Here is a 26,310-nt window from a genome sequence, read left to right on the forward strand (position 1 = left end):
AAAATTAAATATCTATTTATCTAAAACTCCTTTTTGGATGAAATTTTCACCAAATTAATTATTTTTAGATATACTATCCATTTAAATCATTAAAACATCAAAATACGCTTACATATGTATTTTTGGTGAAAATTACATAAAATTCATGACAACATGCATAAAATTAGCTTAATTATGCTCTAAAACGCATTAAATAAACATGAATTATCATTCTTATTTGCATGGTATCACTCCCCCTCTTCTTTATTACTTCTTCCCACGCACCCTTGAGACCAAGAACATACCAAATGGATAACAGAAACTCACTATATTTCAATCAGCCCACATAAGTAGAAAGCAAGTTTAAGGATAAATTTTATAATGATCCATCCCTCTGTTTAAAAGATCAAAGGATATGGATGGACAGAGGGGTGAATGAATCATCCCTGAAATTTTAAGCATAGTCTGACCTCTAGATTGATAGATATCGAGCTTTGAAGTTGGAGCAGTCATAGCCGTCTATTATTTTTATCTCCTCATCATAAGTGGAAGCACTTCCTCATCATAGTCTGACCTCTTTTTTTATTTTAAGCATATGTTTACTCATCATTGATTAAGCATTGGTGTGATCCCCCCATCTTCCGCAATTGTGCAATCCAAGAATGCCACATATACTTACGCAAAGGAAATGATAAAAAAATCCATTATTTAACCATTATGTGACGTGGTGCCTCATTGTCACGCGCCAAGTCGTGAGATTCCTCTAGTTTCTCTCTTTCTAGTGAATGACACTCTGAGGAGTGCCCTTCACATGTCCCACTGCAATTATTGAATTTTCTCTTTCCATTTTTTATTCTTTTCTCTCTTGATTATCCCATTGTATTTGTTGTGATATAAATTGCTTCTTTTTTTATTGGTCCGCGTAGCCTTGTGAATAAAATACAAAGAAACTGTCATATGATAAATGTCGCATTATGGCATCAGGAATTGTGATGCCATAATTGCACTTTTTTTAATGATTAGTTTTGCTAATCACTAAGGATGCTCTTGATTGGTCAAAATTTGATGACTCTAATGATGACACGTGGCAGGCACATTTTTTCTAAGGTGAAAAATGCTTTAAAGTTTATTATAAATAATAATACTGAGTCAAAAATATAATAAACATATATTTTGACTTAGAAAATTTGTATCTTCATAAATATAAGGTCAAAAATATCATAAAATTTTTTTTTGACTCAGAAAGTTAATGTCTTTAAGAACATGATGTCAAAAAAATATTTAAACGCACCATTAAATCCACAAAAATCAGAACATGACTCTAAGGCATGTATCAGCCTCGGTTTTCACCATCTCGCCACATCACCTCCAACTTTTCTGCTCATAGGCACGTATCAGCCTCCATATCCATTGCCATCGGAATTTGATATTGACAAAATTATCATACATGATGTGGAGAACATGTTCCATCCTTAACCTTCTCCGTTGGAGAGGAGAATATTTTGAAGTTGTTCATGTGTCCAACCTCTACAAGTATCCACATGATCAAGTTGCTCTTTGAACTCCACTTATTCTCCAACTCAATAGATGTAGATCCTCACACCATGAAGACTCTGTTCTTGGATGAGTGGAGAAAACTCAGAAGAATTAAATTGGGGGACTTCAAGCTCTATCTTGCATGGGTGCCCTAAATGGGTTTCCCTTCCTATTCGCATCTTACTTAGGATTTTTCATAAAGCCCTTTAAGTAAAATATATACACCAATGTCTCTATGATCTTATGCTTATGAAACTCTAGGCCCATATATCGTTATAGTGAATAACTTTAGTGGCCCAATAAAAATTATTAGCAAACCTGATTCATTAAATATATCAACTAGGAAATGGCAGCCATCATCCTTCACTTCACACGTCACGGTGACGGTAACGTGATGGATGACATGATGGTGAGGGCGATAAAATTAGGGGCCCGTGACGGTGACAGTGGCGGAGGACGAACTGGGCGTGACGGTGACATGACGGTGATGGGGGGCCTCGGACGAGTGACGTGATGGGCTGGCCGTCACTGATGAGGGCCGTGACATATTTTTAAAAATGATCAAAAAGCTTAAAAATCATTAGATTTAAGATTTTCGACGGACAAGATTTCATCACGCGGCGTTGCTAACTTGATTTCTTGGCATTTTGCAGAAAAGTCCATACATTAATTCGTGCGCCCAACACGCTGCCGTCCAAAGATAATTGGAGATATGCCCCTTCAATTCTCTCTCCTCTGCATTGTTGTTTTTCCCATCACACGTGACGGTGACGCCCTCCGGTGATGGGGATGTGATAGGGATGCCGCAAGCCGTGACATGATTGAAATATCTGAAATCCTTGGATGTGTTATGGGATGGTGACGTGCCAAAATTTTCATCATGTCACCATCCGTCATGGATTGTCATCTGTCCCGTCACTACCCGTACGTGCCACTCCCTAATATCAACATTTAGATTAATTTACTAAGGCCTGATTCAACCCAATCAATAGGTTAAGTTTAGTGTTAAAGGGGTCAAAAGCTACACATCGCGCTCTAGAAGATACTGAGTAACATTCGAACTCTCTCATGAAACCTTTACCATCATCGGTTACTATATATGTATAATCATTCATCTGTGGGAGACTCCTTAATGACTTAGGGTATGGTTAATCATCAAATCCTAATATGCCATTTGATTAGTAATGATGCCTAATGGGATTAATTGGAGAGTGTATTCTCCAATATCCTCACTACTCTGGCGAGGGATTTTATGCATCATTTTCCTTGAGTAAATCTACTCTTTTGCAGAGGGCAAATGATCTTGTCTTGACTACTCGATTGCTCCGTGAGTTTCTTACTACATACGAGCTGTGATTTGTTTGAATCCCATGATTGGAGGGTCATAAGCCATAGTTAAGATGTAGTCATCCATCCACAAGATGTCCTCCGTGTCTTTGGTCAACAGATCACCCATACAAATGTGACATAAATCAACCTTATTGATGTGTAGGTATAATAGCTTTCATGGATTCATATACATCGATTCAGTGAACTCTTTCAGTGGATTCATTCAATGATCAATCGCCCTATTCTCATAAGTAAAATCATAACAATTTTTTCATAAAACAAGAGTGTTAAAAACATTTTAAACCCTAATATCTGGTTCATCACACTCTTCACCATGCAAATCTTGCTAATCCATGGAAGGAGAAAGGATCATTGCCCATGCGCCGAAAGTCTCATAATCTTTTCTTAAATTGGAAGATGTATTTTATTTTTTAAAAGAAAATTTTTTTGTTTTCATTTCTCTTCAGTTAAATAGGTCAAATGTGTAAAATATTGGTCCAAAGATATGTTGAATAAAATAAAAATAAATGAGGTGAGTTTTTCTTAACTAATGCCATCAAGATAAACTTTTTTTTGGGGATAGCATATGATCATCATATGTGTCCTTATTTATTTCTCCTCATTTATTTCCTACCTTGCATTGAAATTCATTTCATAAAACTGCAAATTGATAGGTGATAAAATCATAAATTAGGGTTTTAATTCATTGTTGTTGTGTTTGATATTCTTCAATGAAAATGTAAATATGTTCTCACTAAGTAATTTTAGCTAGTTATGAGTACAGAGTGTCTCCACAGGGCACGGTGATTAAGGATTTAATATTCTTAAAATAGTGACTATTGTAATGAGATGAGGTAAGTATAAAATACGGAGTCGAGTGACAAGAAAATCCAAGGCAAGATAGTGATAACTAGTACTAAAATTAAAATTATGATAGCAGATAGTAATAATTAATATCTGATAAAACTGAGCACAAGAAAAGATGAAGTGGCAATAACTCAAGCAATGCACGGGAGCAAGGGAAAGAGCTAGTCATACAAGGTAAATGATGTGTAAGTGAAAAACATGAAGGTGGTAAGATGTGATTAGAGAAAGTACAGATATGAGGCGATGGGATGATGTGACAATGAAATCTATCTAAGCTAACGACGATGTCGAGAAAAAAAATAACATAAGGCAATGATGCTTACTGTAGATCCTTGCGAGTGCAAGTAAGCTCCCTCACTTCTCTGTTAACACTTCTCAAGCACCCAGGTCACCAAGAACCGGCTTGATGGATCTCAGAAACTCACTATATTTCAATAAGCTCACGTGAGTAGGAAGTACGGTTAAGGATGAATTTGAAAATCCCTCTATTTATAGATAAAAGGGTGGATGGAACGAGGGGTTGAAGGCAAAGCATCCCTTAGAATTTCAGCTCAATCAAACTTTTGTATCGTCAAATATCAAGCTTTGAAGTTAGAGCACTCCTAGCCATCCATTATTTATCTATCCTTGTCATCGATGCTGACACTTCCTTGTTTTCAATTGATGGTTAAAATGCCTAATCATCAGTCATTTAATGATTGGCTGGATCACCATGTGTTTTGGGATAACACACTCTATGAGAGCCACGTGTATATGAAAAAAAGAAAAAAATGTTAAATATCATTATTTAATTCTTGTGACGTGGTGGCGCATCGCCAGCGCCACGTTGCAAGATTTTTCTTTTTTCTGCCCCTTTAAATGAATGTCATGCTGATGTATGTCATTAACAAAAAAAGGGGGAATATTCCCAATGATTTCTTGACATTGCATGCATTTCCAAGTCTGATGTCAGCATTTGTATCTCTTGTTTTCCATTGTGGTGGTACATGTGTGCCCCACGTGAACTGCCACAAATTTTGGCTTTTAATTGTTTTTTTACTTTTCTTCTCTATCCATGAATCTCATTTTAATTTTTGAAACCATGTTTGAGAGATCACCATTCGATCAAATCGTATGGCAACATGTGGTAGGGCACATTTTTAAGGTGGAAATACATTAATAAAACATTATATAATAAATATTAAGTCATAAAAATATAAAAAATATATACTTTGACTTATAAAATTCATATCTCCATTAATGTAAGGTCAAAAAATTCATAAAAGGTATATTCTGATTCAAAAAGTTAATTTCCTTAAGAATATGATGTCAGAAAATTCCTTAAAATACCATTAAATCCACAAAAATAAGAATATAACTTAAAAATAGATGTAATCATTTAAAGCTTGAAAAATATGTAAATGATTACAAAAGATGAATCAAATGAGCATAAAAGATGTAACCATTTAACATGCATTTATAATTATGTTAAGGCATAAAAATATGTAAATGTCATGCAAATAACTCAAATATTTGTGGGTTATCAATAGGATGAAACATTGCGATCTTTGCACGTTCTAGATTATACAATCATGTCTACGAAAGATGAATCAAATGATAGTAACACAAAAAACAAACAGAAAAAAACTTGATTTAAGGCATAAAAGTACTGCACGTGTGGGGAAAAAATTCAAGTGCAACTTATGGGGTGTCACCGCAGACTGTAGAAAATATCAAAGCAGCGCTTCTCTTTGGAGACATCTTGAGAATTTTCATCGTAAAGTGTATGTTACCTTAAAGGGCAAGGGGAGGTGATTTCTAGAGGAGATATCAATATAGGACCACTTTGACAGAACAGGTAGTGTGAAATAATATTATATTGGCTATGTAATAGAGAAGACATGAGAAGAATTGGTGCACTTGATATGTGTTTTCACTTTGACATGAGTAATCCTGAGGAAGAATTAATTCATAAGACTTCAATGTTATATTGTGTAGTAAGAGATATACATCCCAACATAAGATGTTATTAAATAAATAGCACATGCACTTTATAAGGATATACAAAAGAGCATATGAATAAAATTGGCCAACGTTGCTCAAGTATCACTAAAACCTGACACGTGGAATTCGGAGAACAATATTGCGTTCTTAGGGATTATTGTGTATTGGGTAGGCAGAAAGTGGTTATTTACGCAGCCATTAGTGTGGCAACAAAAAGTATGAATAATGGATATTATTTAACAAAAAGAGTTCACTAAACTGATATGTACAAATCCCTAAATGGTATTATACAAATCAGTCAATCAGGTTTATTCACATTATAGTTGAGTAAGTGGTCCTTATACTTGAGTTAACAAAGACATCTTGTGGACAAACAATCTTACTTTGACTATGACCGATGAGATTTTAAATGGTATTAAGTTGGGTGCTTCAAGAAGTTCATGAAGATGATTGAGTGATGAAGATGAGATCGTCTGGTCTCAGTATAAGAGGAGATAGCTCAAGGAAGATAATGTGATGAAGTCCTTAGCATAAGTAGTGAAATATTAGAGAAGATTTATCTAATAATTTTTCAATGCATCAATACTAACTTAGATGACCAATTAGGGTTTAACAGTTTACCATACCCAAAATCATTCGAGGAGCATCAAGTGGATGAAGGACTGTATGTACATGATAACCAATGACAGACACATTCCATGAGTAAATCGATACACACTCTTGTGTATCTCAAAGAGCATGAGTTGTAGCTTGGCACCTCCGTGGCTGGAGACTCAACCTATCGATTGGGTTAAATTGATATGTTATTAATTAATTTACCTGATGATATACTTAATTAATTTGGAAGGCCAATAAAGTTAAGCGGGCCAATGGAGTCAGTAACTAGACTGATACATGAGCCTTGAGGCTCATTAATAACCTTTTAGATATCAGAAGATATACTTAAAGTTTGGGGTTTTTATGAAAAATACCCACTTGTTATGAATAGGGAAAGGCCATGAACAAAATTCACTCAAGGCATTAATTGTTCAAGGGTCTTCCCTTTGTTATCCCTCCTCTCCTTAGATCTTATTCATTTCCAATACAATTGGGATGATGTAATGATGATGATAGAGGGTGAACGGAGCTTGTCCAGGCATAACAAGAGATTCAACATGCCAAGGATCGTGTGGCTATGTCCAGAGGCTGCACAAATGAGTAGCGTGACATGACTCACTTGAGGATTGATGGATCCACGAATGCAATCTATGCCTAGTAATTTGTTTCATAGTTTTGTCGATGATGTTACAATTCTGTTTTAAGTCTTTTGTTACGTATTGTTCTTAGCTTTCATCCAGATCAAGGCCCTAGAACCCAACACGTTACAAACGTAGTTTGGCCTACTAAATCATAAAAATGTTCCCCTAGGTTGCACAAAGTATGAGATGTTGGTTGCCAATGTCAAGCTGAAGGATTTTCATGACATCATGGCATCAAATGTGTTGAAGAAACCTGTGTTAGTTGACGAGGAGTGGCAGATGATCGATGATTTCTCAGGTATATTTCAGCATGTCCCTATTAGGATGGCTAAACATACTCGCTTCCACATCAAAGCCCCCAACAACAAATAAATCAATTGTTATCATCAGAGGTATACCAAGACATCTATACAGTGTCATTTATTGCATCATAGATACGACCACGTTTCAAGTCAATAGAGGCTTATCATCATGACAATAGTCATTCACCTACAACGCATGTCTAGCAATGAAGACCAAGATGACTAATTATGTGACAATTCCCACTCGCAATTAGGCCTTCATCATTGCCACACTAATTGATCGATCCATGAAGCTACATGTAGTTGACAACAACTACCAAGATGAAGTCATAGTGTAGGTACAAAATTTATTAAATTTTATTTGTTCCAATAGTGATCTGATCATGGTTCAAACAATTTTTTTCTAGAATATTTTTTGTCTAGATTAGATAACTATAGCTTATTTTAGTGAAGCATTGGACGAGTTGTTGCCAGTTAGTGAGCATACACTCACCGCTGATCCCATGCACGAGCTACATACTAGATTAGCTCACTTCCTGTCAAGGGGATGAAACCATTGAACTAGTGGAAGGTCATTGGTGAACACTTGTATCCAGGGTTAGCAATGGTTGCAAAGGAATTTTTGTCAGTCTTGGTGATGAGTACACCCCTAGAGATATTTCTCTCCGTCAATCGTGTCATCATCAACTATAAGTGATCCAGGTTGACATCAGAGAGCATCTGGCTACTCATGACACCAATGTGTTGGTGGAAGGCGGACGATGACATCAACAATGATACCAACCAAAATGTTGAAGATAGCTACGAGTACTCAAGGGTTAATTTGTGATATAGAAATATTTTATAAAATTGTAGATGCCCACGTTAAACATAATGTTTCTAAAATATGAATCAATTTTACTAAGTTTGGATTATATTATAATTTAGGGGTTATATCACGGTGTGGCCCGAACTTTTTCGAAAATTCGAGTTACAGCCCTTACTTTTTTTTGCCGCAACACAGCCCGAAGTCCCATTTGGTCCGCAGCCTGTGACGTGGAGTCTACGTGGCTGCCAGGTGGAGTTCCGGCGGAGTCCACCTCGGCGGAATCCACGTGGCAGCCACGTGGATTCGAAGAAAGAAAGATTTTAGCCTGCCCAATGTGAGTCACCCGGGAGAGAGCTGAGAAAGGCGACGAAGGAGAAGGAGACGGTGGAGAAGGAGGAAGAAAGGGTGCGAGGGAGAAGGGGCTTCTTCTTGGCTACGGGAATCGTTGCGAGCTTCTTCCTGGCTACGGGAGTTCCATGAGGTAGGGTTTCTCTGTTCCATTCATGTAACTTTCTCTATCTCTCTCTAGATTTCATGGTTTACTGCTTTTTTAGCTACATGTGGGTTGCTTTCTCTCTCTCTCTAGATGGACATACATTACTGCTTCTCAAAATACCGATGATCTTCTATCTTTATCTTGAAGCCCATATTTTATTGCTCTCTCTTTGATTCATGTAACTTTCTGTGTCTCCCTCTAGATTTCATGGTTTACCGCATTCTTTAGCTACATGTGGGTTTCTTTCTCTCTCTCTCCAGATGGGCATACACTACTGCTTCTCAAAATACCGATGTTCTTCTATCTTTATCTTGAAGCCCATATGTAACTTTCTCTGTCAATTTTAAGATCTTGTTCAATGACTTTTGAAAGTTCTTCTCTCTGTCCCTCTCGTAAATAAAGATTACCCAGGGCTGCTATTAATTTTTAGCATTCTGTTCAGTAACATTTGGAAAATTTTGCAGTCTCTCTCCCTTTAATGAAGACTACCTTGGGTTGTTTGGTTGTCTCTATGTAAAACTTTCAAACTCCATTCTTGCAGCTTTCTCTCATTTTTCACATCTTGTTTAGTGACACTTGAAAATTTTACGATCTCTTTCTCTCTTAAAGGAAGATTTCCTTGATCTGCTCTTTTGATTAACAAGACATTGGGAAATTGCAGTCTCTCTCTTAAATGAAGAATCGCTTGGGCTGTTGTTTTTTGTCTCCGTGTAAAACTTGCAGACTAATTGATATGGCCTCATTGAACGCCCGAGGCACATCAAAGGGGGCGGGCAGGGTCGAGCCAAGCAGTCCACCTCCGGGCCACCTCCGGTCCGTGCTGGGTCAACCTCCAGGCATGGTCGAGCTGCATGCTCCCCGCATTAGCTCTCTGATAAGCTGATAAGCTGCATGCTCCCCGTCATTTCAATGCCTCCTTCACCGTCCCCTGCTCTCACCCAGCAAGAACATATTTTAAATTCAAATTGCCAATCAAGAATAATGTTTAACTTTATTGAAATGCTGTTTATTAATAATAAACACATGGTGCAATATAGTTGTTCGTCTCACCTGGCACAGAATGCAGCCCGGCTGGGGGGAACTCAGTCTCCTACATTGGAGTTTTTTATCTGTGGGGAACACAGAATCCAGCCAACTCACTTGCTTTTCTTGCCTGAAAATTTCGGTATCAACCGAGATAGGAAATTTGAAATATGTTTTTCAATAAATTCTCAAACGACATAGGTGCATATCTAAAAGCGTTAAATGAAAGAGAATAAAATAAAGGCAGGTTCACATCTGTAGGAGGAAAAATAATGTTCAACTGTAATGCGCCTTAGCCAGATCCTGGGGCTGTAAAATTTCAATAGCAGAACTAAGTTATCGTTCATTGACCAGCTCAGAAATCTGCGACTGGAGAAAATCCTTAGTGACACTGCTCAAATAAAGATGAGATTTCAGAATCGCAATCAGATGTACATCATCAGTCGTCTGGGAAAGGCAGGAGAAGTTATTCTGAGGTGTTTCTCCTTTTTTGATTGATTCTGCTTTCTTCTGGAGGGCTTGGCGTTCCTCAAGGTAATTTCTAGCAACAACATCTTCAAAGGTGCTCGACAAACCATGGGAGATTTATGATCTTTCTTTTGCCTATATTGCTGCAACTGAATAGAAATGAGGATAAAAAATGAGAAAAATAGCATGAAATATCCGTAAAGAGCAAGAAACTGATGCTTGGAACAATGAAAAAGCAACATGAAAGGGAATTGGGGCAAGAAAAACCTTCTTCCGTCCGGCGGCTAATAGATCCGTCGTGTTCTTCTTTCTTTCCATTAAATCTTGTAGCATAGGCCAAGAGGGAACCGAGGGGTCAACGATTCAATCCTCACAAGAATCTGCCCTACAAAGAGACCCACCAATTAAAGAAGCAAGAAATTGAATCCTGAAGCAACCTAAATCCATGACGACCGCAAGAGAAAAGGCACAGATCTACCAAGAGAAAAGGCGACGCGGAAAGAAGGCGTCAAACCTAGGACGAATCAAACTAAGAAGCAAAACAGTCAAAGATGAATCTGTTCATCAACAGATCCATCCGCCGGATAACTGTACTGCTTAAAATAAATCTTGATTCAAATCACGAGAAACCAAATTTCCAACAGAATTTGACAAAAAAAGCATATGAAAACAAATTCACAAATGCGGAGAATTGATTTCTTGGCAAATTGAAGACAATGCTCCGATCCGCGGAATTCTTCTTCCCCCCCTTCTCCTTCATGCGAGAGTTCTACAGAGAGAGATTGAAATTTGAGATCCAGTCAGTCCGCAGTCTACCATCACTCGTGGATCAAAGCAAAAAAGAATCGGCGAGGAAGAAGAATTGAAGATCAAATTTCAATGAACCCTAGAACAGCAAGCGCAAATGAACGAATGGGTATGGAAGAGCATGAATTTAGCTCGCCCATCTCCTCTTTATCCCAGGGCACCTCCGTGGCCCGAGAGCAGGCGTTGATGACGGTGTTGTAGGTGAGGACCGTCGGCGCGACAGAGTAGGGCGGCCGCTTCAGCCGATCGAGGAGGGCGAGGGCGAGGGCGTGCTCACAACAATTCCGCCGCCGACGGCGTTGATCAGCGCGGAAGCCCCTTCTCCCTCGCGCCCTTTCTTCCTCCTTCTCCACTGTCTCCTTCTCCTTCGTCACCTTTCTCAGCTCTCTCCCGGGTGACTCACATTGGGCGGGCTAAAATCTTTCTTTCTTCAAATCGCGCTGTGACGTGGAATCCACGTGGCTGCCACGTGGATTCCGCCTAGGTGGACTCCGCTGGAACTCCACCTGGCAGCCACGTAGACTCCACGTCACAGGCTGCGGACCAAATGGGACTTCGGGCTGTGTCGCGGCTAAAAAAAAGTAAGGGCTGTAACTCGAATTTTCGAAAAAGTTCGGGCCACACCGTGATATAACCCCTATAATTTATCAACATAGCGGCGGAATTCAATAATTATGAATAATTTCACACCAATAAATATTTTATTATCTCAATTGTCCGAGAGGATATCCTATCATGGTTAGTTAAGTGTTTTTACAGTTAAATGCTTTTATATTTGTAACAAAATTTATATTAACGGACAATAAGGGCAATCATTTGTGCAAATGTGAGCGATGTGTAATGCAATTTCTGTACCAGACATTGCACGTAACTTTTTTCGCGATGGAAAAAATTTGCACAAGTGTGTGAATTTTCACACCATATCGCACGACCTTCCCTACTAGCAGCTTGTACCTCCTCTTAGATATTTTCATATGGACCTGGTAAACCACCAACAACCATACAAGCGTAAGAGTGCCCTCATCCCATGTCTCACTTTTATAATAAAAAACAAAAACCATTAAATCCCTCAAATTTTCGTTTTAACAAAAAGCAGCATATTTTTGCCGTGGGGCTCAGTACTAAATGTTACCTTACGGCCATTTCATACAGTACAAAAACCATCAAATTCCTGAGATTTCATTTTAACAAATCCACAACCAATGCTTTCTACTTCCCTTGATTTAGCGTAGGAATGTGGTTTTATATTTGTCCGCATGATGGCCATGTTTTTGTTAAAATGTCAGTATTAACATTTAAATTAGGCCAGGTGTTTAGTTTTCCATAAAGAAGGTGTGCGGGATTCGTCCAACCGCGAACTTCTTCTGAAGAAGATCTCCCCGCGAAGTGCGAACCCAGATCTACGGGGCCATCTTGCCCGTCGACGAAATTGATTTTCTTGGCGATTTCTCGAGGTAATTTTTCGACGGAAATTTCAGCGGGTGGATGGGAAGTTGGGAGGTGGGTCGCCCGGCCGTGTTGTTAGTATGCGGGAGTCTCGTCTACTACCATTGCGCTTACCGAGAATCGAGCCTCATTTCCCTCATCGCTGATGTCTTCATCGTCCTCCTATGCTCCCTCGCTATCCTTGGCATGCTGTTCCGCCAGATGAACATCTCGTGAGTCTCCTGATGTCTACAAAATTTCTTTCGTTCTACCTCGAGTTATATGATTGTAATTCTCGAAGATGATGTGCCTTTTGGAATTTCAGCGTAGCAAAATTTTGCATGACCGTGTATTCATGATGAAATAGCTGTTGGTCTTCTTCGGTCCGAGAGATAAATCGTCGGATCGCGGCTATGCCGTGGAAGATGATCCCTGAAATTGGTCGCTCGACCATGGTTCATGTTGGCCTATTGAGAAAATGTGCTCTTCCTGTTCGTAATTTTTATTTTTCAGGACTATGACCGGAATTAGCGCTAAACTTTGATCTTCCCAAAAGATGATTCCTCTTCAAACCTCTGAATTGGTTTCTCATAGGTTATTAACGCAATCTAATCAAAGCACATGAAGAAGATCTAACACCTCACAGTTTTCTGTCTAAATTAAAGCGTGATCTTGGTCATGTCTTGAAGTTACGTGCATCAGATTTCTCTGATAGAAATTGTTTGGAGAGAGCGGAAGTGAAGCGACACCCTTTCATTTTTTCGAATTCGTCTGATATCCTAGATTAAGCAAACTTTCTGCCTGCCATTTTAACGTATGTGACTTTCCAATGGTTGTTTTCTCACTCCTTCTAAGGTCTTCCTGACTACAACGTTGGCATTATTTTCTGGTGACTAATTTCTGTTCTTACTCATTCAGTCCTGGAGCTTAATGTTCCAAATCTCTACAACCGAGTCAATGCGTTGAAAGTGGGTAATAAAAGAATTTTTCATGGGGGGCTGTATCAGTCTTAAGTTTTTTTTAAAAAAAATTAAAATAATTTTTTTTATGGGTATTGGATGCCTGAGAATTGCAATGGCAGACAGGCCCCTCTAGTTATTTACTTGGGCATTATTTTGGAGTTTTGGTGGCTCATCTTAAGGAATTATATGAGGAAATCTGCTCAGATTTCAAGGAATTCTTTTTTTCATTTGTTTCCAGGGCGCCAGTGGACCCTCTTGAGTGGCAGATTTCTCAGGAGACGGCCAATGTTTTTGTGGCTTGCATGGCTAACACCGTAGGAGCTGCGGAATCAGTGCTGAGAGTTGCTGCCACTGGGCATGACAAAAGGCTCTTTCTGAAGGTTATCCTTATTAGTCATCCCAGTTCTTCTTCTTCTAATTTTTGACAGGCTTTTCTGGACTCCATAACTGTGGGATTTTTTCTTCATTTGTTGGATTGATCCCATAACCCTTTTTTATGCTCTTTCCCTTATTTCTGTTTCGTAGATTCACATTGCATGGTTCTCTTTCTGCCTATTTTTTTAAGTAGGTGTTGACCTCTTCAATTTTTTTTAATTTTTGACATAATCTATGATAAAATTAGACCGAAGCTTCATCGGCCGACCACTTGTTATGTTGCGTTATTCGATCTTCTCTTTTTTCCCTTTTTTCATTGGAAATGATCTCTATTCAATATTTTTTGCAGAATTTTTACAATCAGTAACGTTTATTGTTTTCTGCCAGGTGGGTTTTATTCTGTACCTTCTATCAGCTCTGGGGCGGCTGGCATCAGGGCCCACAGTCGCTTACATAGGTCTGTGTGTCAAACTTTACTCTCATTCCATAAATAAATGGAGACATTTGATGGTTATCTTCGTATATAACTATGCATATACGTAGAGAGAGAGATATCCGTTGGTTAAATATATTCTCAATTTATTTTCCTGTTGTCTAACCAGGTCTTTGCCTGCTGTGCCTATACATTTTTGCACAAAACTCCCCCCTAATGGACTGGCTCGACTTGAGACGAAGAGGCCCAGCCGGCGAAGGCCAGGACGAGACATAGCAGAAGGACAAAAGAGTAATATCCCTTTTGCACATAGAGGATAATTCTCAAATGATTTACCCTTACAATGTCATCGAACTCCAATAATCCAACATTGGAGAAATGGAAAATAACCTTATTCTTCTCAATTCCTTGTTCTGTGGGCCGACACTATCAAATACTAGTTCTCAGAATAATGCACAGACATTGGGAAGAGAGGGACCAACAAGAGTTGAAGGAGTTGACTCACTTAAACGGCAGACCAGTTGCTGGGTTTACCAGAGAATGCTCCTCGGACAGCAAGATAGGGCCTTTGCCAGGACTGGTGCAGATGAAATAACTGATGCTACCTGGGTATTTTTGTACATTGTTCTTGTCTTTGACTTCTGATGGCAACGGCAAGCTGTCCAGGTCTTTGGCGGCCTGGACTCCAGCCTCTTGCAGAATAGAGGTTTCCCCCACAATGTAGCTGAAAGTATTAACAGCAGACTTTTAGTTGACTGTTGCCGATTAAAGCACAGAGGATGGAATAGAATACAAGACCCACCTCTCTAACTTAGTTTCTGGAGTGGGAGGAAAGAAGAAAAGAAGCCGTTGCAGAAGCGAGGCGGCAACTTTCCGGTTCGGGGCAATTAGGACAGCGTTTGGCCCCGCATCAAAGGTGTAAGCTACCTGTGAATTTTGGTAAAAAATTGTCCATTTGTAGTCAACCCATGATCTTATCTGCTTTTTTTAAAGCATAAGCTAGAGAGGGACCTGAGGCGCCCCTTCAAACTGCCTCCAGCGCTCCACCATGTTGATGATTCTGAAGATTATCAATTAAACTTAAATCTTAAAGCCGAGGAAGATAGTCTACGAAATGTATCTAAAATTAAGTGACACTCTTGGAAAGTATGCGAGAAGTAGCATTGTAATTTCAAGTTTTTGATCTCTATACCTGTGGGATGTGTCATTCATGTAAAATATGGGTGGGGTGGTATCTAAACAGATAGCGTGGAACTGGTTACTGTCGGCGCATGCTAAACTAGCAAAGGATCCAAAGTCGCGATTCTTGATTGCTTCCTCCATTTGGCGTATGCGCTTGGGAACAATGATCTACAAACCAGAAGAACATCAATGCACAGTAAGAGTTTAGAGAAAGTGCAGAATCAGTGGAAAATTGTGGATTGTCCGGCTTTACCTCTGCTCTATGCTGTAGAAGAGCGCTTGTCAACACGCTGTCACGCATGCCAGAAGTACTGCTGGTTTCCTTCTGTCTAGAGCTCACCTTCATGAACCAGGAATGGAAATAAACTATTGGAAGGGGCAGTAACCTAGAAAATAAGGGCGAGTTATCACAAAATCATGACATACTACTGCTATAATTACGACGAGATCACTCCAGTACGACTCGTCAACCAGCTGAACAGCACCGCTGTCACTGCCGTTGGCTTCCTGCCAGTGAAAGAGGATAGCTCAGCAAGCCAAAGGTCGGTCGCAATTATTTAAAAAAAAAGAACAAGAAACGTAGTGGATTGATTACTTCGCCCTTGACCCACTTGACAAATCCACCGTAGAGGCTGCGGCAGGCGCTGCCTGATCCTTGCCTAAAATGCGCTCAGTCAAACACCAGGGGAAACAGCTTTGAGAGTGGTACAAGTAATAGAGAGTAGAGACTATCATCACAAGGAAAATAATTCCCAATCTTTCCAGGAAATAAAAGATATATATGTTTAGAGATGACTGTGATCGCTGAAAACAGGCGAGATATCTGCGCAAAAGCATGACAGGAAGTTATGATTTTTGGTTCTAACCGGGCAATTGATGATAACGCAGCTTCATTCTCGCTCACATTCATAAGCTTAGCCAGAGTAAAGACTGCAGATGATTAAAATTTTAGCTTGTGAAGGAAACAGACGAAATACCAGCAGAAGAAAAATGAATCTCTGAAAGAATTATTCCGTCAGCCAACAAAGTAAGGAAGGGATGGTCGAAGCAAGCAGAATCAGCAGAAGGCGAAGAAAGAAATTTACCGAGACAGGCAAAACCAGCCGCAGAGGAAGCCAGTCCGGCGGCCGTGGGAAAATTATTATAGGAAACAATGTGAACATGCAATTTCTCCCAGTCTTCCTTCCCGATGTGAACACCCTTTTTCTCATCCTTGACATCCCCGGCCCGTTTTCTGATTTCCCTGAGACAGCTCTGAAATCTCCCTCCGGAGAGTGAAATTTCCTATTTTTTCCCGATAAAAATCCAATGAGAATCACTTAACATAAAAAAAGAATACAGCTAACATGACTGGCGCTTATAAAACAAAGGGAATGACATCCTATGAACATTCCATCAGGATACAAATCCCAATAACACTGAATTGTTCTAACAAACAAAACTGCACGCGATTATTCTTATGGTACTTCGATAAAACACAAACGAGAGCACAAACCAATTGACACCACAAGTTCGAGTAAAAAACGAAAGTTCACATCCAGAAATCATAAAACATAGTCGCTAGACATTGAAAATCGAGAGGAATCATTACGTTGCCGTTGAGCCACATGCGATCCCGGTCGAAGCTGGGGGAAACAGCGACGGTTGTAGTGGCGGAGAGATGGTCGGGATCGAGTGTGACGCTGATGCTATCATTGACGGGCAGGATCAGTGCCTCGTCCCTCTTGCCCCAATACTTGATCACGGCAATGTTCGTCGGCGATCTCCCTGTTGCCGTCAACACCCACTCCATCCTCTTCTCTACCGTCGCAAGAATCAAACAAGAGAGCAATCGTGCGGACCAAGCTCAGATCCGACGAACGATCTCCAGCTACGACTGGAGTTGCCTTCCCCTTCCGCTGAGAACTACAAGTCTACAATGGAGGAAGCTCTTCGTAGATAAATTATACAATTAATTGTTCTTTTGCTATTTGCATGAACCCCTCGATTCTTAGAAAATTGTTTCCCGGCACGTGTCGGACAGTCGGGATGTTTGGAGGTAGAGTATATTCGGAAATAAAATTTTATCGATGCGATAGGAATGGTTTGTCAAAAATTATAAACAGTGGGCCCTAAACTCAATCAAGTGGTCCTTTGTGGGGCATGTCGGACTTAGGATTCATCGACGCGATAGGGATGGATTGTTAAATATTTATTATAAAGGGTGGGTCCCAAACTCAATCAAATGGACCATTGTCGGATTTATAACTGAAGTTGTTTAATTACTGCGAGTCTGGGGGCTTCGAATTTCCAACATTAATCTCTCTCCCTCTCTCTCTCTCTCTCTCTCTCTCTCTCTCTCTCTCTCCCCCTCCCTCTCTCTCTCTCTCCCCCTCCCTCTCCCCCCCCCCCCCCTCTCTCTCTCTCTCTCTCTCTCTCTCTCTCTATCCATTGCTTTCTCAGCCAAATCCAATGTAGACCATATTGCATGCATCTCACATCTTGACTGGAGATGGTCCTTTTGGAACCACAATTTTTGACCATCTCTAATCTTAATGACAATCCACGCCAACCCACCACCTTGATAAATACATTCCGTATGGGGAAAGGTTTGTACTTAAAAGATAACACGTTACTTGATAAGGTATCCTTTATAGAAGTTAATGCCTATTCTATAGTCATTGGAAGTAGCACTCCAAGGAAGAGGAAGAGAACAAAGAGGGGGAACTCAACTTAACTCGCATGGGTATAAAATTAGGGCGGCCCCTTTATTCTATTGTTGAGGAAAATTGAATATCATTTGGAATAACGAAATAAAATCCCCAAACTTTGATTATATCAACTAATGTCTAAAAAACTTTGGGTGTGTGACCCTTTAGGCTCATGTATCAGTCTACTCAATAATTCAAAGGCCAAAGAACCTTTATTGGAAGACATTACAAATAACTATATCTCGTATACATTATTTAATCAAAGATTTATTTAGCCCAATCAATTGGTTTAAGTTTTTTGCATGTGGGTCACAAGTTACACCTTGTGCTCTAAAAGATACAATAGAGCATGTCAACTCTCTCATAAACTTGTATTGTTATCAATTACCAAATATGTTTTATCCCTCATCCCTAGGTGACTTCCAAATGAGTTTAAACACACAAAATTGTTAAACCCGAATCAATAATTATGGTTAGTATTGACGATCGCTGCAATCATCAAATAACAACTTCTATAATATCTCCATTACCCTAACCGTGGATTTAACTACATCATCTTCCCTGAATCAATATCCTCTAATACCAAGGGTGAATGATCCCATTTTGACCACTCAGTCACCTTTCTGGACTTTTTGCTTCATTTGAGCCATGAAAGGTTGCAATTCCCTAATTACATACTCGTAGCTTGTACTGAAAATGTAACCATCTACAAAGCATATTTGGTGTCTCAGGTCTAGGACCTCCTAGACAACCATGCCATAAAATCAACCTGATTGACGATAAATCTATTACCCTTTTAAGGATTCACATTGAATAATAATTGAACTCTTTCCTAACGCGGGATTCACATTAATATCTACATATTAATGGCTATGGGATCAGCCATATGCATCATATGATTGGGACAATAGGATGTTATTTATCTGAATATTTATGATGTCATGATCGAGTATCCTTCAAATAAGAATATTTGCAACACATGTTTAATGATTAGGTTATATATGTATTATATATGTATTATATATGTATTATATATGTATTATATATGTATTATATATGTATTATATATGTATTATAATAACTTATTTATTGCATGGACTCATATACTTCAATCATAAGCACTGCATGCTGAATTATAATGAATATACATTGTATCTATTAATATCAATACATGTGAATCATTCCACTTTCTATGACTCATTCCACATTCATTTATACAATATATTCATTATATTACTCACATAATGCCTAATGCTGAAGTTTGTCAATACATTATCTAATTGATGAATTATGGCAAGACATTAATATAGAGATGATTAGTCATTAAGTGTGTGTTATAAATATTGTTATTAGAACAATACTCAAGAAGGATATCAAAATATATATGTAAAATAACATTGTCTAGTCTCACTAATATGATGAACATGCTAGTCCCATAACTGTTAGCATGAAGACACTAAGGACAAGTCTCACTCTTTCACATAAAGAATTCAGTGAATCGATTTGTATGAATCCCTAAATTATACTATACCAAAAGGTCAATCAGGTTGATTCACATCATGGTTCTATTAGTGGTACTTAGATCTGAGATACCAGAGACGTCTTGTAGGTGATTGTTTTTTTTTTCGAAAAAAAAACAATGGCGGGTAAATGTCATGTTCATCAGCGTGTATATGGATTCTTCATCAGTGTTTATGGGCGTGGAGCAAGCATAAATGTCCCGCTTACACAGGGACCCTACTCGCCCATGTCCCAGGAGCAGTAACATAAAAATACACGAGTGATACCTAGGAAGTGCCCAAAGAAGTTTGCTCAAGGCGGCAGCGTGCTAGACCCCAACCGTAGTGGTGGTGCATGGAGTGTGTGGAGCTCTTTCCCCCTTTATTAGGTGCCAGCATGGAGGTGCTTGATGAGTACTACAATCAGGCAAGAGGGTGAGTGCTCCCACCTCTAGTGCTCTATCCAATACGCCAGTTGTGTGGGCCATCCATCGGTAAGGAACGACGCATTCGAAGAGCTGGCAAGCCGAGGTGCACTACGTAGTGACATTCTCGGAGCTTCCCGAGGACGGTCATGCCAAGAGAGGTAAAGAGAGGAAGGGGCTCGAGTGCATACAACATGGTTGGCAAGGGCATTCGTTGTATGGTTGCCATTGCACAGTTGGTGGCGGATACTAGTCAAGCGGGGGTGAGACACCGTGATGTCCTGCAACACGCCCTACATGCGCCACTAGGAGCATGTACCTGTACAAAGCGTATCGATGAACACTTATGAGTTTGATTCTATGATGATATTGTGAAGGTTGCAATCCTCGCAAAGAGCAAGCCATCATGCATTGCCATAGCCTCGGCTGTTGTGTTAGTTTGTATGCCGTAAAAAGATGAGAAAAATAAAAAAATACTCCATGTATGATCTTGGAGAATATTGCCTCCTCCGGTCGGTCCCAAGTTTCCTTTGGCCACACTGATGGAAATATATGTGGCCGGTAAGCCAATCACATATTCCACATCTCGTTCCATGTTCACTAATAGAACATATTCACTAAGTGAATTATGATGACATCGTAATACTGAGATCACTGGTCTTTAAGGATGTGTTCTAAACATTCCTATTCGAAGGATACTACAGAAGGACATCGAAGTATCTAGATAGAATAACACTATCTAGTCACACTCATATGATGAGTATGGTCGTTCCCGTAGCCATTAGTGTGGAGCCACTAAGGATAGATAGTGGGTGCTCTTTAGTGGAAAGAGTTCACTGAATTGATCTGTATGAATCCCTGAATGGTATTATACCGAACTGTCAATTAGGTCGATTCACGTCACGATTCTATAAGTGGTCCTTAGACCTGAGACACCAAAGACATCTTATGAATGGACAGTTGTCCACCCTCGGTATACAAGGCGACAACTCAAGGAAGATGATGCGATGAAGTCCTTGACCAAGGCAGTGAAATATCAGATAAGAGTTCTTCGATGATTTTTGAATGCATCAGTACTAACTCGGATGATCAATTAGGGTTTGACAGTTGACCATACCCTAAGTCGTCCAAGGAGCGTCAAGTGGATGAGGGATTATACATATAGGTTCCATGAGTGAGTCGATACACACTCCTTTGTATCTTCTAGGACACGAGATGTAGCTTGGCACCCCACGTGTCGGAGTCTCAACCTATGGATTGTGTTAAATTGATCCGACATTAATTAATCTATATGATGATATAGTTAATTAATTTGGAAGGCCAATAAAGATTATTAGGCCACTGGAGTCGTTAACTAGACTGATACATGTGCCTAGATGTCACACGCAAATGGTTTTTGGGACGTCAGAAGATATACTTAAATTTTGAGGGTTTTTATGAAAAATACCCACTTTGTATAAATAGGAGAAGACCTTGAAAAAAATTCACCCAGGCCAGAATTGTTCAAGGGCCTTCCCCTTCTTCTCCCATCTCCCAACTCCCTCTCTTCCTCCCCGATATGATCGGGACGACGTAACGACGCTGATGGAGAAAGAACGGGGCTCTTCAATGAGAAGTAGGAGATCCGACGTACCGAGGACCGTGTGGATAGTCTAAAGGCAACACAAATGAGCAGCTTGACTCGGCTCACTCTGGGATCCAAGAAATCACGGATGCTATGCGTGGAAATGTACTTTGTTTAATGATTTTGTTGATGTCATTTGATTCGTTCAAGTCTTCCGCTGTGAATCATTTTCTTTTGTTCATCCATGTCAGGGAATATAGAACCCATTATGCACCATCCAAAATCAGCTTGAAAATGCGTATTGTGACAGATGCTAATTGAAAATCTATATTTGAGTGGCGATGGGGTTAGAGTAAGCTATGGTGATGTGTTGGAAGGGGCTTCCCTTCGAGCGTGTGGGCAAGATAAACATCTTGAAAAAAACACTCTAACGATGATAGGGAAGTTCGGTTGCTGAGTAGTGGGTGCCAATGATGTGTAAATTGACACCCACAGTCTAGAGTGATCTCTATGGAAGAAAAGGTGTTCCATAGTCTCAACCTAGGAGGAAGTGGGGCAGCAATGGCAACACGAACTGAGTGAGTGATCGATATGGGTAACTCAATCATCAGTTTGGAGACCACGATGCATAAGTTTCCAAAGGAAGAAGGAGATGCGAGTGAAAATCATAGGATGCTAGATGTGGCGACCCTAGATCTGTGTAGAGGCTTTGTCGCAAAAATGGTCCCAAGAGGACCGACGGGAGGAACCGTTGAGTGTCAGTGTCCAAATGAGGTGATTGCTAGAGGTTCCTACAGTAGAATTCAGAGCATGTGATAGCGTATGAAGTGGGAGTCCATGACATTCCAATAAGTGGTGTGTATTGTCTGTAAGAAGCTATGCCATAGTCAACCGCGGTCTTGGCAGTACGAAGTGGGCATGGCGGGCTAGAGGCGCGTCGATGAGCCATGTATCATACCAAGCGCTAATCGTGTCATGGCCTACATGCCAACATGTGACGGTGGATATCACTAGCCAATGTCTCTACCGAGTTTGCTACCTTTTTTGGCCCCAAATATATGACTCTCTACGAGCCCACTCGTCGTACTTTGGCCAAGATGAAACTCTCCAATGGGGAGTTTGTGGTACGCATACACCATACGAGCTTCTTCTAAAGCATGTCTTGGACGTCCTGAGGGCTTCTGATCCCTAGACCCCCTCATCCATTAGCCAACAAACTTTCTGTCAAGATATATATTGGTGCCTCCGACCTTCCTCAAGGTGACCCGACCATAAGAAATGCACACATAATCGCTCGACAGAGCGAATGAATGTGAGCAATAATGAATGGGCCACTAAGGTATGTAGTGGGATGCTCGTGAGGACATGCCAAATAAGTTGGATGCGCCCACTAGGGAGATGAAACAAAGTTTCCATCCATTTAGTTTCTTTCTCAGCTTGGCCAACAAGGCATCAAAATAATGATGTTGCTTGTGGCCGCGAAAGATGGAGCATCTGAGACAGTCAAAAGAAAGGAATCCTTATGAGTATTTTGTACAGTGTTGAATAATCTGAGAGCGCTTTATTGTAGTGTATGGACCAACCATAAAGCTACTCTTCGAGGCATTGACGAGCTGACCAAAAGCCCACTCATATGTAGTGAGTATGCTCATAAGTTCCTTAATAGATTTTTTAGATCCATTGAGGAAAAGTTTTACATCATCTGCGAATATAGAATGCAAGAGGATTGGCCAAGCCCTTTTTGTAAAATATGGTTGGATGAGGCCTCGGGCGATTGCTTGTGTGAGTGATCGACTAAAGACTTCCTCCATTAATATGGAATGGGTGGATGAGATAGGATCACCTTGGTGTAGACCTCATGTGGTAGTGAAGAAGCTAGTGAAGTTTCCTTCCACCAAGAGAGATAAATGGTTCTCTCTAATGCAAGCATCCACAAGAGCAATGAATGAATCGGTGAAACTAAAGCGACATAACATTATGGTTAGGAAATTCCACTTGACTCTATTAAAAGCCTTCTCCATTCCGAGTTTGATGATGACATTCAAAGCCCGAATATGAATGTCCATTGATTATGCTAACTTGTGAACTAGCATGATATTGTCATGGATTTGTTGACTCTTGACAAATTTGCACTGTTCAGGCGAGATGAATCTATCAAGGAAGGTCCCTAGTCAATTTATAATGATTTTAGATGTGAATTTATCAGATACATTACAAGGCATAATAAGGAAAAAGTCTCTAAAAGAAGTTGGATTATCCACTTTGGGGATAAGCTCTAAGAAAGTGGGTTTCCAACTTCTATGTAGGACTTTACAAGTAAAGATCTCATTGAGAGCAAGCACCAAGTTTATGCCTACGATATCCAACATGCTAAATAGAACTCCATGGAGAACCCATCTGGTCTCGAGGCGTTGTTCCTACAAACAGAAAAGACCACCTCTGTGATCTCTACTCGCGTAGGAAGGGCTGTAAGTAGGGTGTTTTCCTGGTCGGTCACCAAGTGGGGGATGGAGTTGATGATATCCTCACTTACAATAATCGGGTGTGAGGCAAGGAGTGAGCCAAAATATGCAACACCAGCTGTCGCTAGATGGGCGGGGTCCTACTTGTACATCCCTGAGAGGGTCGTATAATTAAGTCGAGCTCTAGGTCGAATAGAGGCACGAAAGAAACATGTATTTCTGTCACATTCTTGCAGACATTGGATACACAATTTCTAGAGGTAGAAAATCTACTGACATCACATGGCAACTGATTGTAATTTGACCATCAAGATTAATCTTGTAATCATGAAATTCCTAATAATCTTAGATTGATTGTGTTAGGTCATGTGCCTTGGTTCGTCTCTGGAAAACATGTTTCCATGGATGCGGAAGCGTGTCGATTGATTCACAATCGATCTTGAAAGTAAAATATTGAATGCACCTTGTGGGGAACTCGTTTCACCCTTGACATGCTCACTTTGAGATCGTTCCAAAGCCGTTCATGCGTCCGGCCTCTAGAAGTATCCACACGATCACTCAATGCTTGGATATCCACCTCTTCCTCTTCAACTCTTCTTGGAGACTCTCTCCTTGGTTGATCTAAAGAACGAAGAAATGAAGAGCGTTCAAATCAAGCTTTCATGGGTGCTTAAAATGAGACCCCTTTCCCTCTTTATATTTTACTTAAGGTTTTTCTCAAAAACCCTACAAAGTAAAATATATCCACCAATGCCCTTATGACTTTGTGTGTGTGACCCTCTAGGCCCATGTATCATTCTATTTAATAACTTTAGTGTCCCAATAACATTTATTGACCAACCTTATTAATTAACTATATTGACATATAGGTTAATTAAATAATGATCTATTTAACCAAATCGATATATTAAGTTTCCATCATGTGGGGTGCCAAGGCACACCTTGTGCTCTAGAATATACCGATTACTCTTGAACTATCTTATGGAACCGTCATCGGTTACTGTATATGTATAATCCATCATCCACGCGAGACTCTCGAACGACTTAGGGTATGGTTTATTGTCAAACCTTAATCCATCATTCAATTGGTACTGATGCGTTATGGGGATCATTGGAGAACACCTTCTTCGATATCCTCACTACCCTAGCCAGAGATTTTTCTACATTGTCTTCCTCGAGTCAATCTCCTCTTATACTAAGGGTGGATGATCCCATCTTGACCAATCAATCATCTCTATAAGCTTCTTACTACATCTGATCTATAACTTATTTGATTCCCATGATTAGAGGCTTGTAAGTCATAGTTAAAACGTAGTCCTCCACTCATGAGATGTCCTTGGTGTCTCAGGTCAGTGGATCACTTATACAACAGTGACTTGAATCAACCTGATTGACGTTTAGGTATAATACCATTCAAGGATTCGTACAGATTAATTTAGAGAAGTCTTTCTCCAAAGAGCACCCACTATCTGTCCTTAGTGTCGCAACACTAATAGCTATAGGATTAGCTATACTTATTGTATAAGTAGGAATTAGCTAGTGTTATTCTATCAGGATAATTCGATGCCCGTCTCGACTATCCATCAAATAGAAATATTTAGAATACATGTTTAAAAATTAGTGATCTATGTATTATGATCTCATCATAATTTACTAAGTCATTGCATGTATTCATGGACTTCATTATAAACATCAAACATAATAATAATGAGCGTAAATACTTTATTCAATGAACTCAAATAAACATAGTACTGTGATTGGCTTGACAGCCACATAATATCCATCATATTGATAAAGATAGTTTAGATTCAATGAGAAGTTCACCAACATGATTGAGTAATCAATATGGTATTGCCCTTTGATAAAGTATATATTAAGGTTAAACATGTCATTTAAGGCTTGTGGCTTATACAATAATATTATAATTTCCTTTTCAGTATAGATCGAGTAAATATGGAATCAACAAGGAGAGCACATTGAATAAGTGAATCTTTATATTTTATTTTTTTTAGAAATGTTTATATTGATTGAAGGAAACAACTCTAATTTCATGAAAGAAACTAGTGAAAATAAATTTAAAATAGTTATAGGGAGGTCATAAAATATTAATCATATTAAACCTAATTTATTAAGATTTTATCAAATAATATTGAGAATTTTAATATGACTTTATCGAATAAAAATACTAATTGAGTCTAATTTTAAAGTACCTTAGCCAACACTTAAGGAGCACTAGGTGGTAATAGACAGATATGAATGTGAATGGAGTGGAGCGCATGAAAGAGATACCATGCTATTTGGGACATAAATGGTGGTGGATATGCGTTGACTAATGGCGGAGCATGGGCGAGTGATGACGATTTTATCGTTGCAGATGTGATGGAGATGAAGGAGAATACTGATAACATAGGGAAAGGGACAAGACGTGAGTGGAACGAAGATGAACATCACACTAAC

At 39.5% G+C, this 26,310-nt stretch overlaps 2 protein-coding genes and 1 long non-coding RNA gene across 3 annotated transcripts; 1 reads left to right on the forward strand and 2 right to left on the reverse strand.

The window, feature by feature from the left end:
* Nucleotides 1-9,943: 9,943 nt before the first annotated feature.
* LOC144713256 (uncharacterized) lies at nt 9,944-10,346 on the reverse strand. The gene is made up of 2 exons (XR_013583985.1): nt 10,297-10,346; nt 9,944-10,164 (listed from the first exon to the last, which is right to left on the reverse strand). It is a non-coding gene; the product is annotated as an uncharacterized LOC144713256 (long non-coding RNA).
* A 1,760-nt stretch (nt 10,347-12,106) lies between these two features.
* On the forward strand, nt 12,107-14,435 carry LOC144712927 (Reticulon family protein). Its single transcript, XM_078587338.1, has 4 exons — nt 12,107-12,494; nt 13,462-13,603; nt 13,986-14,055; nt 14,201-14,435. The coding sequence occupies exons 1-4, from the start codon at nt 12,322-12,324 to the stop codon at nt 14,305-14,307; spliced, it is 492 nt and encodes a 163-aa protein (XP_078443464.1). The 5' UTR covers nt 12,107-12,321; the 3' UTR covers nt 14,308-14,435.
* Nucleotides 14,402-17,138, reverse strand: LOC144712925 (diphosphomevalonate decarboxylase 2-like). Its single transcript, XM_078587337.1, has 10 exons — nt 16,805-17,138; nt 16,299-16,497; nt 16,080-16,143; nt 15,809-15,872; nt 15,640-15,720; nt 15,467-15,553; nt 15,224-15,381; nt 15,043-15,091; nt 14,834-14,958; nt 14,402-14,755 (listed from the first exon to the last, which is right to left on the reverse strand). The coding sequence occupies exons 1-10, from the start codon at nt 17,003-17,005 to the stop codon at nt 14,533-14,535; spliced, it is 1,251 nt and encodes a 416-aa protein (XP_078443463.1). The 5' UTR covers nt 17,006-17,138; the 3' UTR covers nt 14,402-14,532.
* Nucleotides 17,139-26,310: the final 9,172 nt, after the last annotated feature.

This window comes from Wolffia australiana, chromosome 15 (assembly GCF_029677425.1).
Source record: "Wolffia australiana isolate 7733 chromosome 15, ASM2967742v1".
In the NCBI taxonomy this organism is placed as follows: Eukaryota; Viridiplantae; Streptophyta; class Magnoliopsida; order Alismatales; family Araceae; genus Wolffia; species Wolffia australiana.